The sequence below is a fragment of the Podarcis tiliguerta genome (assembly GCF_965153285.1).
Source record: "Podarcis tiliguerta genome assembly, chromosome: 1".
In the NCBI taxonomy this organism is placed as follows: Eukaryota; Metazoa; Chordata; class Lepidosauria; order Squamata; family Lacertidae; genus Podarcis; species Podarcis tiliguerta.
The window spans coordinates 2930147-2946203 of NC_139534.1; the positions used below are offsets into that span (position 1 = coordinate 2930147).

The 16057-nt window shown below is 41.2% G+C and overlaps 1 protein-coding gene across 1 annotated transcript in view; it reads right to left on the bottom strand.

The window, feature by feature from the left end:
• Positions 1–16057, bottom strand: part of ABCA12 (ATP binding cassette subfamily A member 12) — a 125629-nt gene that overhangs the window by 88990 nt on the left and 20582 nt on the right. The window contains exons 3-9 of the mRNA XM_083400196.1: positions 11023–11170; positions 7772–7860; positions 6019–6125; positions 4826–5011; positions 1644–1822; positions 823–935; positions 8–101 (exon numbers count right to left, since the gene is read on the bottom strand). Coding sequence (XP_083256322.1) covers positions 8–101; positions 823–935; positions 1644–1822; positions 4826–5011; positions 6019–6125; positions 7772–7860; positions 11023–11170 — 916 coding nt within the window. The remainder of the gene's footprint in view (positions 1–7; positions 102–822; positions 936–1643; positions 1823–4825; positions 5012–6018; positions 6126–7771; positions 7861–11022; positions 11171–16057) is intronic.

Below are 16057 nucleotides of genomic sequence, written 5' to 3' on the forward strand. Positions count from 1 at the left end.
ATCTCACCTCACAATGTCTTTCATTTGAGTCATTAAAGTTGGGTTGTTTTTCCAGTAAAGAGAGAGCCGACAAATGTCATTCTTTGCTGAGCTGCTATTATCTACAAAATAAAAATAAACAAGATAAATTCACAATTTGAGTTACTGCCTTTCAACTTTAATTGTGATGATAGTCAAACATAGCATTTGAAGGATAAATGTGAATTTTGAAGTATGGCTGTGTTTTGGAAAGTGCAAATTTGATCAGTTAGGATTTACATGGAAACTGAAACAAATTTCTCCCCATCCCAAAACTATATTCAGCCCTTCAGTCCCGGTTTGCTTAAAACAGTGTGTCATATGGGGAACACTGGGGTGGTGATGGCTTGCTAACTAGGATCTTAACAAGATCCAAGAATAAACCATGTTTAAGGATCCTGGTTAGTAAACAAACTGACATGAAACCAGAGTTACCTGTTTCAGAAAAAAATGAACTCTGGGTTAAATAATGCGCCAGAGATGGCATGTGTCAGGAGGAGATGAGAAGAGACCCTTTTCCTAGCTCTCTTAAGCATTACATACAAACCACCCCAGTATCTCTAATGACTATTAATCTTTTCCATTTATCAGAACAAACACATCAACAAGGCCTTGAATAACTTATGAAAAAATTGCTTCTGTTAACAGTAAGCATTTCATTATTTTGTGCATCTTAGTGTCTGTTATAAACTGAAGCAAAAAAACATTTTTTGTATGATGCAACAAGTATGGATTTGCAAGAGCTTAAACTTGTCCATCAATATTACTTAGATGCCTGATAAAGAGATAAGCAAGCAGCCTCACCTTGCTCTGAACAGTTCAAGGCATGCAGCAGACCACTAATCATGTTCTGTATGGCTTGCAGTCCATTGTCACTTGCAACTAGCGGAGAATCCTTTTCCACAGCCATAATAATTCTTTGTAAACAGGGGAAATAAAGCAATAGTAACACAGAATGAGCATATTATAGAGCATCAAATAGCTTTGGTTCCTGTAAATAGCTAGGTAGTGTAAGGGAAGAAATTGCACAATGTCTAGGGCATTTTAGGAAAACAAAATGGCAAGCATCAGGAGGCAGGCAGCCTATTCCCAAAGCAGTAAGAAATGGAGATAAAGGGGAGGATGAAAATGAATGCCATGAAGTCTATGAATTCTGAATAGTCAGGGTTTCCCTCCCTAAGACACTTCTACGTGGCAATCATCACTGCCCCATTTGTTTGTTTGTTTGTTTTGCTTTAATTTTTTGCATAAAAACATTCATTTCTTTCACTATGTTATTCTATTAACTCCTTTGATATAACAATTGATAATACAATGTTGTATTAGATGTTGTTGTATCATCACTGCCCATTTGAACACTATTTATTTTTATTTCCTTGCAAAAATTTCTGTATCACCAAGAACAATAAAATCACTTTAATCAAACAAGCACTACATATGAAGTCCATGTACACAGCCTAGACCTTCAAATAAACCAGTCTACTACTGAGCCACCGAAATCTCATGCTCTCCTTTCATAACACCTCCCTTTATAACTGTCAGTGGAAGCTACCACTTCATCACTGTCAGCGAAATACCAGGCATAGCTATTATGTTTTTGGTGTATAGCTTGCCTTTTCTTTTACCTGCTTGTGTTCTGAAGGGCAGCAATCATATCCTTCATAGCACTGACACCTTGAGTGATATCTGGGGCCATCAGGAGGATGCGCCATAGAGAAGTTTCATTCTGCACTTGGGAGATGAGCGATAAGAACGAAACTGTTTCCTTGACAAAAGCCACCTGGTACTGAGAATCTTGCTGCAACTTAAAACAAAAATGAAACTTTTAAAAGGAATAGATAGATAGATAGATAGATAGAGCAGTTCACAGGACCCCAGTTCTCTTTTAATCATAGCTTGCTCACAATGGAGGGAGGGAAACAACTTCAGACTGCAGCTCTGTGGGGAATGTATGTGTGTGTGATACCATACTTGGGCAGGCATCCTGGCTACTAGTCACTTCTTTGACTTCAGCGCTTGTCATTCTAGATATCTTTTTAGAACTAGGCAGGAGAGAAGAAGCCAGCAAAATTAAGAATTAATCTTGAAATGAATGGATGAAAAATGTCCTACAGAGCATCTGCTGCTGCAATAAAACAGTAGATTAAGGGTAGCAGCCCGCCCACAAAAGTGCACCTCGTTGCCCCATAGATTTCAGCAACTGTGGGCAAGACTGTGGCCTAAGATAAGTAAAACGGGTCATAGCATGACCTAAATGGATTTAGAAATTTCTCCTTTGCTATGTTATGCCTATAAAGCATGTGAAGTGTGCCTTAACCAAAGAAAGGTGCTTCAGGTTCATCACCAAACTACTGTACTCTTTAAAGGTAAAGGTACCCCTGCCCGTACAGGCCAGTCTTGACAGACTCTAGGGTTGTGCGCCCATCTCACTCAAGAGGCCGGGGGCCAGCGCTGTCCGGAGACACTTCCGGGTCACGTGGACAGCGTGACATCGCTGCTCTGGCAAGCCAGAGCCGCACACGGAAATGCCGTTTACCTTCCCGCTAGTAAGCGGTCCCTATTTATCTACTTGCACCCGGGAGTGCTTTCGAACTGCTAGGTTGGCAGGCGCTGGAACCGAACAACGGGAGTGCACCCCACCGCGGGGATTCAAACCACCGACCTTTCGATCGGCAAGCCCTAGTGGCTTTTACCCACAGCGCCACCCGTGTCCCACTGTACTCTTTAAACTTCCCCTTTTCCTGATTGCTGTTCCTCGTGCCCAGAACTTACTCCCAGATCACCTACGTAATGCTGACCCACTTCCATACTTTCCTGAGTAGCTTTTGGCTTAACCCCTTCGTTCTCATCCCGTACTGAAAGTAAAGACATGTGATGAACTGAATACACATTCCTCAGCTCAGGGGCACACCTTTCTGGGGTTTTTTGATTACTGTTCAAAGTACTTTTTGAAACACATATTTCAAACCATACTACTACTAGTAGTAAAAATATTAATTTGGCCTGATTGAAAATTTAAAAGCTTCCATACTACACCTCAAGAAAGCCCAGCTATATACGGGGTGTGGAGGTTTGCTTCATTTGCTGATGCTGCTGTGAGTCGAGAACTACAGACCTGCATGAACCTGTTCCATGACTAGGAGATCTTGTGATCTTGCCCTACCAGTTGCAAAACCTCCCAGATAGGAAGGGGAAACTGTGGTACAGGCTTGGGCTCCCAGATAGTATTGAAGTATGCCAAAGGCTTGTACTGTACTAGTCCTAGAGCATCAGATCAAATAAGAGTTGCTGGGTGATGCCCATATAAAACATGATGAAGGCACAACAGGAGAAAGCAGACACTTACGGAAAATCAAATTTAAAAAACCTAATCTGATGGTTCCACTAAGAGGTTCTTTTGAACTCAGTTCAAGGGAGGGAACATATGGCTGACCACTGCATGGCACTTTTCTCCATTGACTTTGCCAACTGCCCTTTGTTCCTCAGTTGTCGAACATTTCGGAAGTCGAACAGTCTCCTGGAATGGATTACGTTTGACAACTGAGGTACCACTGTAAACCATTTTAAGCTTCCCAAACGTGTGGTCTCTTGCTATGCTAAGGGAAGTGGGGAACTTTGGAAGCAACTTAGAAGGGGATATTTCAAAGGTCTAACAGCCTATATTTCAATGCTTTACTTTGTTGCATGCTCTGTGATTTTAAACCTCTGCTGGGCTCTCTCATTTGCCCAGTACTTGCCCCAAATCTAGGCACACAGTGAATTCTCATTTTATTTCACCACATTCTGTTTTTCCTTTTACCAAACCAATACACATTTCCACTTCAGAAGTTCTTGGTGACTGCAGCTGATGAAGACCCTTCCTCTGAGACATTGGAGAACTGATACCAATTAAGGTAGACAACACCTGATTAGATGGGCCAATAATCTGACTTTTATGGGTAAGTAATGCTTGCTCATTTCTCAATTTCCCTCAAATCCCTGTTGAATTTTCCCTCTAGAACTCTTTGTCAGGTATAACCAGGGTCAAACTAGAAAGGGCAGCAGCAAACTTATTTGTTGAAACTCAGATCTGCTCCGATCATTGTATAAAAGTGGGTGTGGGGATCCAAGCGTTAGAGATATGGAGGTATGTGGGTTGATGGAGCTGAACTCTCCCTGTACCTACTTCTCATCTTCTCCCCTAGGACAGAGTTATAAAACCTGTGGACCTCATGTCTTTGTTGGATTCTGATTCCCTTCAACACTATGCAGCATGGCCAATGGTCAGGGATGGAGGGAAACGTAATCTAATCATCTGAGAATTAAAATATCCATGATATAAACTATGTATAAGCTACAGGAAGTCACACAAAGGAGAAGGTTTAGAACTTCCTGCCCTTGCAATCGTTTTGCTCTTAAAAACAGTCCCCACAACTCCCCTCTTTTTACATGGCTGAGAAAATCTAGGTTTAAACACTCACACCTGATGCTATTGAGTTTAGCTTAACAAATATTACAAGCGTTCCCATCTCCAGCCTTTGCCCTTGACCAAGGAGAGATCAGCCTGCCTATTTTCCAACAATCAAAGATAAAGTCTGATATTCCATCCCTGCTTCTTCCTGCCATTCATTTCCAGCTATTGGAGCTCACGAAGCACAAAGAAACTGAAATGCCTCTTTCACAAAACTGCCAGCTGTTATGCAGGGTGAATGAATGGGCACAATGTGAAAAGCTACTCTGATAAGGGAAGAGGGGGAACTTTTCCTCTAAGCAATTTGATTGAGGTTATTATTTAGCAGACAAAAAAAAATATGAGTTGGATACTCACTTTAGGAATCTGACTTCTGAATTCCTGAAAGAAGGACTCTACAAGGGACAAGTTGGTGAAGCAAAATGTTCGATAGATGTTTGTTCCAAAGACTTCCCAAAGGAGATTCTGTGATGATGCATCAGCCGCCATGACTTCACAAATACCAGCTTTAAGGTTTCCTGCAGAAGACTTGTGCATCTGCATCTATAAAATAAATTTCCGTAGAAGAAGAACTGAAAATGAGGTGGTTGTTTCAATGTGTGAATGATCAATGGTTTCATCAAATTTTTTGAACAGCTACAATTGTTGGTGCAAAGGTTAGAAGATCACAATTGTTACACCCACGAGGCTAGCAAAAGGGTTCAGGGCACCAGACCTTGTAAGAAATCTGTGAACACCACTACCCCACCCCATACTTCCCAGTAAAGGCATATGGAGCATTGCCTGTCCGACTGCCATGCCTAGAAGTGACTATAGCTTGTTTGCACATGCTCACACTCAGGTATGCACATGTCTCTCTTAGACTTCATGTTCTATTTGGAAACCAGGAAGTATGAAAAGTATGAAGCTGCTACTAGCCCAAACCCCAGGCTCTTCTCAGAATGGACACTGAGATCCAGCACTGAAGGCCTTCTGGCGGTTCCCACACTGCAAGAAGTGAGGCTACAGGGAACCAGGGCCTTCTTGGAAGGAGCACCCACCCTGTGGAATACCTCCCATCAGATGTCAAGAAGAAGAGTAACCCTTAGGAGACATCTGAAGGCAGCCCTGTATAGGAAAGCTTTTTAAGGTTTAGTGTTTTACTGTTTTAATACATGCTGGAAGCCACCCAGAGTGGCTGGGGCAACTCAGTCAGGTGGACAGGGTACAAATAAATTATTATTATTATTATTAGATTGACTGTGGCTTGTTTTTTCCTGGTGTGGCGGCACCAAAAGCAACAATGGAGAAACGGAGCATATTTTAACTATGGATTCATATGAAAGGTGAACCAGGCATAGTCAAATCACATTCAATTGCACATCTATTTGTACCAGATCTCCGTGGAACAATCTAAAATAAGATCTGTTGCTATTTGAACACACCGATATAGCAATTTTGGAAACTAGAAACATGCTTGCATTTTCTTATTATAATAAACCCACGCACTAATATTACGTAACAAAACGGTATTCCAAAGGTGATCTCATTAAAGTGAATATAGAAATTACCTCTCCCAGACTGAGAATCTTGTTGAGCAAGTTAATTCTGGCATGGCTGGCTGATGAGGAAATATTTTCAGCAATGCTGCTCAGATTGACTGTTGAATCAATTGGCCCTGCAATGATTTTAAAAAACATACAAATTTCAAATGCTGAATTTGCCAAAGAATGTGAGCTCATGACGCCCCCTACGTAAGGTAAACAGTGCCTCTGTTTGGCCTAGATAAAGGTAGCCGTCATAGTCCATTACTCCAAGCAGCAGTAACTGGTAAGGCACTTTGTGGTGCGAAACCAGTAGTAAACAGTTTGTTTTGGGAGAATCATGTTCTTGCCTTTGAATAAGGGAGCTGATGGTCACCACTGTCTGCACCGTGCAATCATACAATTGCTAGCTAGCTGAGCAGTCACCCCCTGCTGATTTCAGAAGCCTGAATCCAGGTAATTATTATCCAGCCAACAGCCACACACTTGCACTTCATTCCCAATGCTTCAAAGTAAAGGTAGGATTTCCCCTCCCATCGCAGACACCCTGACTTGCAGTTTTCCCCAGGGAACAACCTCATGTCACGAGGCATCCAAGGTGTTCCCACAAAGCTTCTAAAACAACTCCCATTCACTTAAGGGGGTTTCTTCTTCAGCAGAACTTCCTTTCTCCCTTAATGCCATTTTAAGCAAGCCTGTTATCTATCTGATTTCAAACTGGACTATGGGAGCCACACATTTTTATGGCTTAAAAAACCAATTTCCTGACTTTGCCATAGTCCTGAACAAATTTTTATAGCTCAGAAAATTGATTTTCTGCCTTTGTCTGAGAAATTTCACTTTCACTTTGGCTCCCTAACCAGCCAATGAGGATACATGAAGAGAAGGAAGGGCACTTTAGTTTTGTGTGTCGAGGTCCCCAAGACACAGTGGCGTAGCGTGGGTTGTCAGCACCAGGGGCAAGGCAAGTAATTTGCATCCCCTAACCCGTGGATTTGCGCCCCCTAACCCTAACCCCCAGATGTTGCGCCCGGTGCAGACGGCCCCCCCTGCACCCCCCACACTACGCCACTGCCAAGACACCCCAATAAAAACACAATTGATACATAATTTTTGTTTCAGGTTTTTGGCATAATTTTGGCCACAACTTTATTAAAACACAGAAAATGTGAGTGGTTGCTTAGGCAGTGCTAGCAGCAGAGGCTACTGCCTCTTCCCCCTTCTCTCTCTTTCTCTCTCCCCCCCCCCCCCTTGCAGACATGGAAGGAGCAAGCAGGGCCAAAGTTGTTTGAGCTATTTCTAAGCAAATTTACTGAAATCTACACTTCCGACATGGGTTGCCATACGTCTGGACATTGTTTCGAAGGACCGAATCCCAACAATGCCTGGGAAATTCCAGATGTATGACAACCCTAATATAAAGGCACATACCTGTAACTATTCTCAATAGTTTTAACTAATAAAGCACAATCATATCAATGACCTACGGGGGGGAATCAAGTCCTACTGAGCTTTTTGGAGCTTGCAGGACATGAGACTGCACACATATCTGGGAATAAGTCCCAGTGAACTTCTGAATATACATGCATATAGGCTTCTGCTAAGATATCCTCAGCTGCTTAAAATAATTGCTTACTCACTCAAGTACCCATAGAAAACAAAGCAATTGTTTTAATGGAACTCGCCTGGGCCTTGTTCAACTACTTCTCCATGGTTATAACATTTATCTGCAGCTAAGAGAGGAAGTTTGCTAAACTCTTAATAGAATCAAATAACCTACCCAATGAACCATTCTTGCTTTTGGGAACATCAGCACTCTGGGATGATGGATGGCTGTCCTTCTCCGGGTTAGCTGACCTTCTCCGTTTTCTGATAAGGAAAAAGGAGTGAGAAGAATCCTGCATCATCACTTATAGCTACCCCTTCACTGAAGCTCCTTGCATTAAACCACTCAGGCCAAGTTCTTCCCACCAAAATGTGAATTTCTTGATAAAGCACTGCCTTTATTTCAAGCAATGGGTTGTCGTTTTGTTTAGAACCATTCTAGAACCAATCTTGATGTTATTTCCGGAGAAGCTATTTGCTTTCCCCCCTGGTGGTCTTTCTCATAGGGTAAGGCAAAAAGAGGATCGGGCCAGATCCAAGACTGCAGCTCCATCACAAGGTAATGCTGCAACAGTAGAGCAGAAGCACCCAGCATGTTGCAGGTGCAACAGTTCAAGCCAGTGCACATGGCAGCTCTTAACTGAGACAAATGCTGGTAGAAGTGAGCATGATGAAAGGAAGACTGGGAACAACAGCAAGTCTAACCACAACCTTAATGACAAGATGCAGAGCCCCTGCAACCACAAGGAATCAGCAGAAGCCCCCAAATGTGCTAACCAAGACTCACCATGAGCATGCAGCCTCTAGACAACCTGTGGGTCCCCAGCTGTTGTTGGACTACAATTCCCATCATCCCTGAGCTCTGGCCTTGCTGGCTAGGGGTGATGGGAGTTGTAGTTCAACAACATCTGGGTACCCACAGGTTGAGAAAGGCTGCTCTAGAAGGTTGCCATGAGAGAATCTGGCTCTCCAACTCTAAAGGGTTTGCCACTTCTGGGCTAAAAGCCAGGTGTGTGGAGGGCAGTTTGGGAAATTTTTAATTCACAATTAACTCTCCTATCATATTTCCTCACCTTTCTCTTTCAAGACCTTATAAGAATTTCTCATGAATCCTATCTAAGTTAATTGACCAACACCACCAAATCAGGGTCAACCATGTGATGGCCCGCCACTCTCTTTGGTGTGCACATTCCGTGTGACCTTAGGCAGGGATGCAGGGTTAGAGTATTGTATAGGAGATTCTGGGTGCAGAATAGATGTGGCTCAGTGACAGAGCACCTGGTTTGCATGCAGAAGGCCTCAAGTTCCACCCCCAGCATCTCTAGGTAGGGCTGGGAATGTCTCCTGTCTGAAACCTAGGAGAGCGACTGCAAATCAGTGCAGACAATAGAGCCAGGTGGTCGGACTTGGGGTAAGGTAAACTTCCTGTGCGTGGTCTACATCAAAATATTTCAAATCTTAAGAGAGAGTCTCAGAGGAGCAAGGAATGTGCTTGATAAAATTGATCACTTAGTTTTGCTGCAAGCTGATACTATCGTTATGCGTTTGTATGTGCCAGATCCCTCTGATCCCTAGATTCAGCAAGTGTTAAAAGCTAATCAAGCCCGGCTAGCTTCCTACAGTTGAGAGAGTTGTGGCGATTCAGAGAGCTATCTGCTAGCTCTGTGGGGATTGTTAATAGCCAGACAGATAGTTTGGGTCTATTACTCACTCTGGAGACAGAGTAATCTAGGATTTATCCTCAAGACACTTGGATCTGCACCTTGCACCTTGGACAGGAGCAAGGAAGAGCTGGCAAGCTAAGGAGCAATGCCAATAAAAGAATCTCACCCTCTCTTTTAAAAGCCCTTTAAAACATATTTGGTACAATAAAACTGTAATGAGAATCACACATCCCCTTTCCATCTGCTTGGGGAAATTTATAATTTGAAAATCTGTGAGTACTACCTTTTGTGGCTGAAAAAACAGAAAGGAAACTAATTGTTAAAGAGTTATAGCAAAGCAGACAGCCTGGTTTCTGGTAGACAACAAAAATTAAATCAGATGATAGGAAATCCTCAATCCTTTTACTTTGTTTCTTGCCACTAAAGAACCGGGGAAATCGAAAGTGATGCAGCCATAACTAGCCATGAGAAAGGAGGCAGATAAGAATCTGCTTTTGAAACAACACAGTTACAGCTGCAGAAGTCCAGGACTTTTAAGGGAGAACATTAAGGTGGATTTAATGTCTAATAAGATCTAGAACATTAAAAGCACCCAATATGGTACCTTTGGATGACCCAGTGACTGTTGGTATTGTTCAGCAGTTGATGGATGAATAATTTAAAATGATCAGATCAATGTTTGATGAAGATGAAGGGAATGATGGGGGAAAATGAGCCAGAGTAATATGAGGTCAAAAATGGAAATGGAAAGGAGGAATGCACAGAGGCTTCAGACCAAATTGATAAAATGTTGGCAGGACTGGATTAATAAATAATTAAACAGAAAGAAGCAGACGGTGATGCAGAAATGGAAATGATTCCCACACAAGGATTTGGAGAAGTAAAAGATAAAATCACACATGGTGAATTTGAGAATTATTTGAACTTGGTGCTGATAGAGTTGAGAAGGGGGGAAAGATCTGGGACTTCAGCGCTGGCCTGTCTTTAGTTCTGGCAGAGAAAAAGTACTCTGCCTATGATCTGAATTCAGAGAATGATGGTATTAAAGTTATGGTACTCTCTCTGGAAAAAGACTGGGGGGGGGGGGAATGCTAGAGCAGGAGAGCAGGATGCCACCATAAACATAAACAAAACTGGAAATAGAATATAATAGGAAATAGAACTGAACATACAGAACTGGGCATGAACAAGCAGATTATAACGGGAAGTAAAAATGGAATATTGATCTAATGTGTGATCACAATGGAGAGACCTTAACATGGATATGGATATAAGAATTTAGTATTCTGCAATATGGAGTCATGGTGGTCAGAATTAACAGAGGGGGGAAAAAATAAAAAATGGTTAACATAATTACAGAACCTATCTTGGAAAAAGAAATGTAGGAAAAAGAAATGAATAATTCTGAGACACCCTGATTTAAAAGAAATATTGTTCAACAGAGAGTGGAGAAGATGGATGTTTGTAGGAACTGAAGGTTTAAAATAATTACTATATAAGGAACATGGAAGTTCTCTTACAGCTTTTGGTAATGTTTTACTTTTGTTTTCTTCATCTTACTCTTCTCTCTTTCTCTTTTTCCTTTCTTTATTTCTATTGTCTTTTTCACTTCTTTGTTTATTTCTAATTTTATTGTATTATGGGGAAATAATACTTTCTGCTGTTCATCAGGCAAGGGGTTTTCCCAGCTGCCTTGCCCCCACCCTCCATTAGAAGAGAACTTGGCCCCCTTCTTACGTAACAAGAGGACTTACTCCCTTACCTGTTTATGGGCGATACACCATTCAATTTTGGTAGCAGGTCTTCAGGTGTATATGGTGTGCTTTTGCACCGGGCATCTGAACTACAAATCACAGTTTGAAGAAATGGAAAGAAACCTGCACTGGGAAGGTTCCGGGGGGCGAGATAACCTGGAAAGTAGGCAAGAAATAGGCGTAAATCAGTATGGCTTGGTGGTATGCATGAGAATCAGTGAAAAATTACGCTCCATTTTTTTATTATTAAAAGTTTCTGATAATGAAGAGAAGTAAAACAGAACCACGCATAGATTAGAAATGAAGGTTTTGACAGCAAATCTAAGTGCAAAGAAGAGTGCTATTTATCTCCAGCGGCCACCTCAAAGGGCAGAAGTAAGCAAAGCCTTGTGCAGACGGCCAACCAGATCAAGGGGGTCAGACTTCCCAGCCCTGTTCTCCGTGCATTCAAGGCTCCATCTGGAGAGGGTCCTGCAGCTGAGGACCCCCTGCGCATGATCTAGAGCCTGTCTTATACAGAGTACAGAAGAAGTGCCCAGGTCCAGGATGAACAAAATAAATCAAGGAAGACTAGAAGAGGCAAGAGTGGATATAGCCACTCAGATCGTTCTAGAAACCTTTATAACATATCATATACTATTCTTTGCTATGAGCAAAGAATAGTATATGATATGTCCTGCCAGACCCGCTCCTTGCCTTGCTGGCCTCTTTGCACCTGGCCTAGAAGGGCCGGGCCCTGACTGACTCCACTTGGCTGCTGAAAAGGCCAGAGGCCACCTTCGCTCTGAGTCCAGCAGGACCTGCTTCTCACGATACCTAGAGACACTTGGTGTGGGGTATTGTTTGGGGTTTTTTGTCGAGGTCAAGATTTAATTTTGGAGATGCTTAATTTTGTTGTTTTGGGTATTTTTAAGATTCATTATTGTTAGCCCTTATTATGACTTATGTAGGGATCACTTGATTTTATTGCATACCTATTGATATGTAATTTATTGGCTATTAAAACTTTTGATATATTTTTGTGATTATGTAAATCTTTTCATGTTGTAAGCCGCCCAGAGCTTGGTTTAACTGTGGAAAGCCAGCATACAAATAAACAATGATGAAGATGAAGAAGTTTAATGGACTGATGAGCATTTGGCATTCCGTTTCCCAGGTTACTTTATCCTTGCCTGGTTTCCTGGATGCAATTGTAGCAGGAACCCCCCCCCCCATCATTCAGTTTGTACAAACTTCACACACACTCAACACTCACACACTACATATGCTACACTTCTGTTATAAATTCATAGAAAATCAACCATACATCGGATTTGCACTGTTCCACTTTTATTTTACTCCATGAAGGAAAGACTACAAAATGGGGAAGGTTTGATACAGGGCGCCATAATCCCTTCACCATACCAGCACATCCACAGGAGCCCTGCCCAGTTGCTATGCCAACCCTGATGATCCCAGACAGAAGACAATCAAGATCACAAAGAACTTGCATATGGGAGTGGATTCAGCATGGACTGGAACAAAGGACAATGATCAGATCTTCCCTCAGGGGGCAGGAAACTGTGACTACCTTTTGTCTTCAGAAAATGACTCATGGGGAGGGGTAGAAGGGAACCAGCCAGGTGACAGGACACTCAGGTTACCACCTCAACTCCTCCCTCAACCCCTCCTTTCTGTAATGTATGCATGATGTTTCTGGGGGTGGGCTTGACCTAGGGGATGGGAATTTCAAAAGTTTTTATAAGGTCTTGCACACCATTTTCTGTGTCTTTCCTCTCTCCTGTTGCAACAGTTCAATAAAGGCCAAGCCTACAGGCTGCTGATTTGCTCCAATTTACTCTGGTTGGTGTCTTTACTTTTTGTCCAAGGGAGCCCTCGGATTTTTCCGGTAACACAATGCACCAAGGTTTCCCCCCACTATGAACTCTATTACACCCCAGTGTAAAAGCTGACTAAATGGTGCACAGAAAAAGTATTCAACCAAAGTCATTAAAACTTATGTCTTTATTGTTGATATTTTAAATATGAGTTAATCCCAATCACACGTGTGGTGGTATGCTTTAAAGTGCCTATCAGGTATGTGCTGAACCGACCTCCTCTTATTCCCCTCTCTTTCTCCTGCAGTCTACCCTCAGCCAGCTCACTTTTGGTACTGGAATCTGGCTGGGAGCAACGGCAGGTTTAGGGCAGTGCAAGTGGTTCCCCCACAAAGGACACCAAGACGAGGAGGCACACAATAATATATTTATATGGGGTACCTACTGAGAAGATCCATTAAAAAGCAACTGTACCAAAATGAATTATTGTGAATATAAGACATCTTTATGAGAGTTGCCAAATTTTGTCTTCACTCAGGATGCCATATTACCAAAGTCTGTCCCTGCTGGGGGAAAAGTAAGGAAGGGGTGAGTTCACACTTAGATCATACTCTCAATTGAGGAAAGCTCATGTGTAAATATTCAGGTCTGCTAAGAGCTCATTTGTTGTTGTTTAGTCGTTCAGTCGTGTCCGACTATTTGTGACCCCATGGACCAGAGCACACCAGGCACGCCAGGCACTCCTGTCTCATTTAGTTTAGCCTAATTGGCACGGTGTGAAGAAAAGCTTTTCTCCCTTGTTGTACTAGAACTCATGAACATCCAATGAAGCTGAATCTTGGAAGGCTCAGGGCAGACCAAAAAAACTCCACCTTTGTTGCATGTAGTTAAACTGTTGAATTTGGGACCACAAGAGGAAGCGATGGCCACCGGTTAGATGGCTTTGAAAGCATCTGGCCCAGCTACAACATAAATCTCTCCCATATCAGTCTCTACAGCCACAACAGGCGCTGTAACTCCCCAACAGTTTGACTTCACCCCTGAAGACACACTCCTCCTTTATTTCCCAAGACAGACAGGTGCCAACAAGGTAAATTCATGGAGCAAAAGGCTATCAATGTCCACCAGCCACAATGACCACGTTCTGCCTCCACTGTCCCAAGGCTCTAGGCCTCTGAATGCCAGGTGCCGGGAATCCCAAATGGAGAGGTTCTGCTTGCATGTTTCTCATAGACATCTGACTGGCCACTGTGAGAACAGGGTGCTGGCCTCTTCCAGCAGGATTCTTCTTATGACCCTTGAGAATTCAGCCAGAAACGACTTGTTTACTCCTCCATAGTCCTTTATATTAATAAAGGAGAGGACTGAGGGGTGTTAACTCTGCTGTAGAGTTGAAAATTACAAATGAAGTCTACCTATTAATTAATGACTGTTGGATAGCAAAGCAACAATGATTGCACAGTTGCCTTCCTGTTCTAGAAATGGATTTTGATGTAATTAAAGTAACATAACATTAAAATGACAAAGCAGTTAATTAGTGCCTTCTTAGGGCAGAACATCAGTCATGGACAAAGGGGTTCAGAGACTGGAGAGAAAGATAAATAGATCGATAGATGATAGATAGATAGATAGATAGATAGATGATAGATAGATATAGATGATAGATGATAGATAGATAGATAGATGATAGATAGATAGATAGATAGATAGATAGATATAGATAGATAGATATAGATAGATGATAGATAGATAGATAGATGATAGATAGATATAGATAGATAGATAGATGATAGATAGATAGATAGATATAGATGATAGATGATAGATGATGATAGATAGATAGATAGATAGATAGATGATAGATAGATAGATAGATAGATAGATGATAGATAGATAGATAGATAGATATAGATGATAGATGATAGATAGATAGATGATAGATAGATAGATAGATGATAGATGATAGATGATAGATGATAGATAGATAGATAGATAGATAGATAGATAGATGATAGATAGATAGATGATAGATAGATAGATAGATAGATAGATAGATAGATAGATAGATGATAGATAGATAGATATAGATGATAGATAGATAGATAGATAGATAGATGATAGATAGATAGATAGATAGATGATAGATAGATGATAGATGATAGATAGATGATAGATAGATAGATAGATGATAGATAGATAGAGATGATAGATAGATGATAGATAGATGATAGATAGATAGATATAGATGATAGATGATAGATAGATAGATAGATGATAGATAGATAGATAGATGATAGATAGATAGATATAGATGATAGATGATAGATGATGATGATAGATAGATAGATAGATAGATGATAGATAGATAGATAGATATAGATAGATGATAGATGATAGATAGATAGATGATAGATAGATGATAGATAGATAGATAGATAGATAGATAGATAGATAGATAGATAGATGATAGATAGATAGATAGATAGATGATAGATAGATAGATAGATGATAGATATAGATTATTTGCAGGTTTTCCTGATGGTGGTTGCAACAGAAACCATGGGTTTTTGCTATTTATATCATGTAAGGACAGTAAGTTTTGTTCATGCAAGCATTTCTACTCCATCTTTCTGTCCCATTACTGAAAAATCTATATATACAATAAGAGAAATACAGGAAAAAACCATAATTTTAGCCAACAAATAAAAGCAAAGAGTGTCCAATATGCAATCCCTGAAACAACAAGGAGAGAGTATAAAACTGGGGAAATTAAAATATATACAAAACACTCAAATGGCTTTAAATACAAAAAATACAGGAAAAATAAAAATTAAATCAAGGTTAAATGCAAAATTTTGTTCCATCGAAAGAAAAGGAACAGAATAGCAAGTAAGAACATAGCAGTTCATAGGAACATCAGTTTCAGATTCTCACAGCACAAAATATGTTTATTCCGAAGTCCCTCTGAGTTCATTGAAACTTCACAGAAAGTTTTAAGTTTGCAGTCTAATGGAGGAATCTCTATCTATTTTGACCACTGAGGAGATTCCTTAAGGGCTGTCAGACCTCTATTTGAAGGAGGCCTCCAAGGTGGGGCACATGGTTCTTCCTTTCTCCATTTTATCCTCATAACAAGCATCACTCCTGAGTAGAGATGAGAATCTGGTCTCCCAAGTCTCAATCCAGCACTCAAAACTACTAGCAGTTGTTTTAAGTACGCTGATCC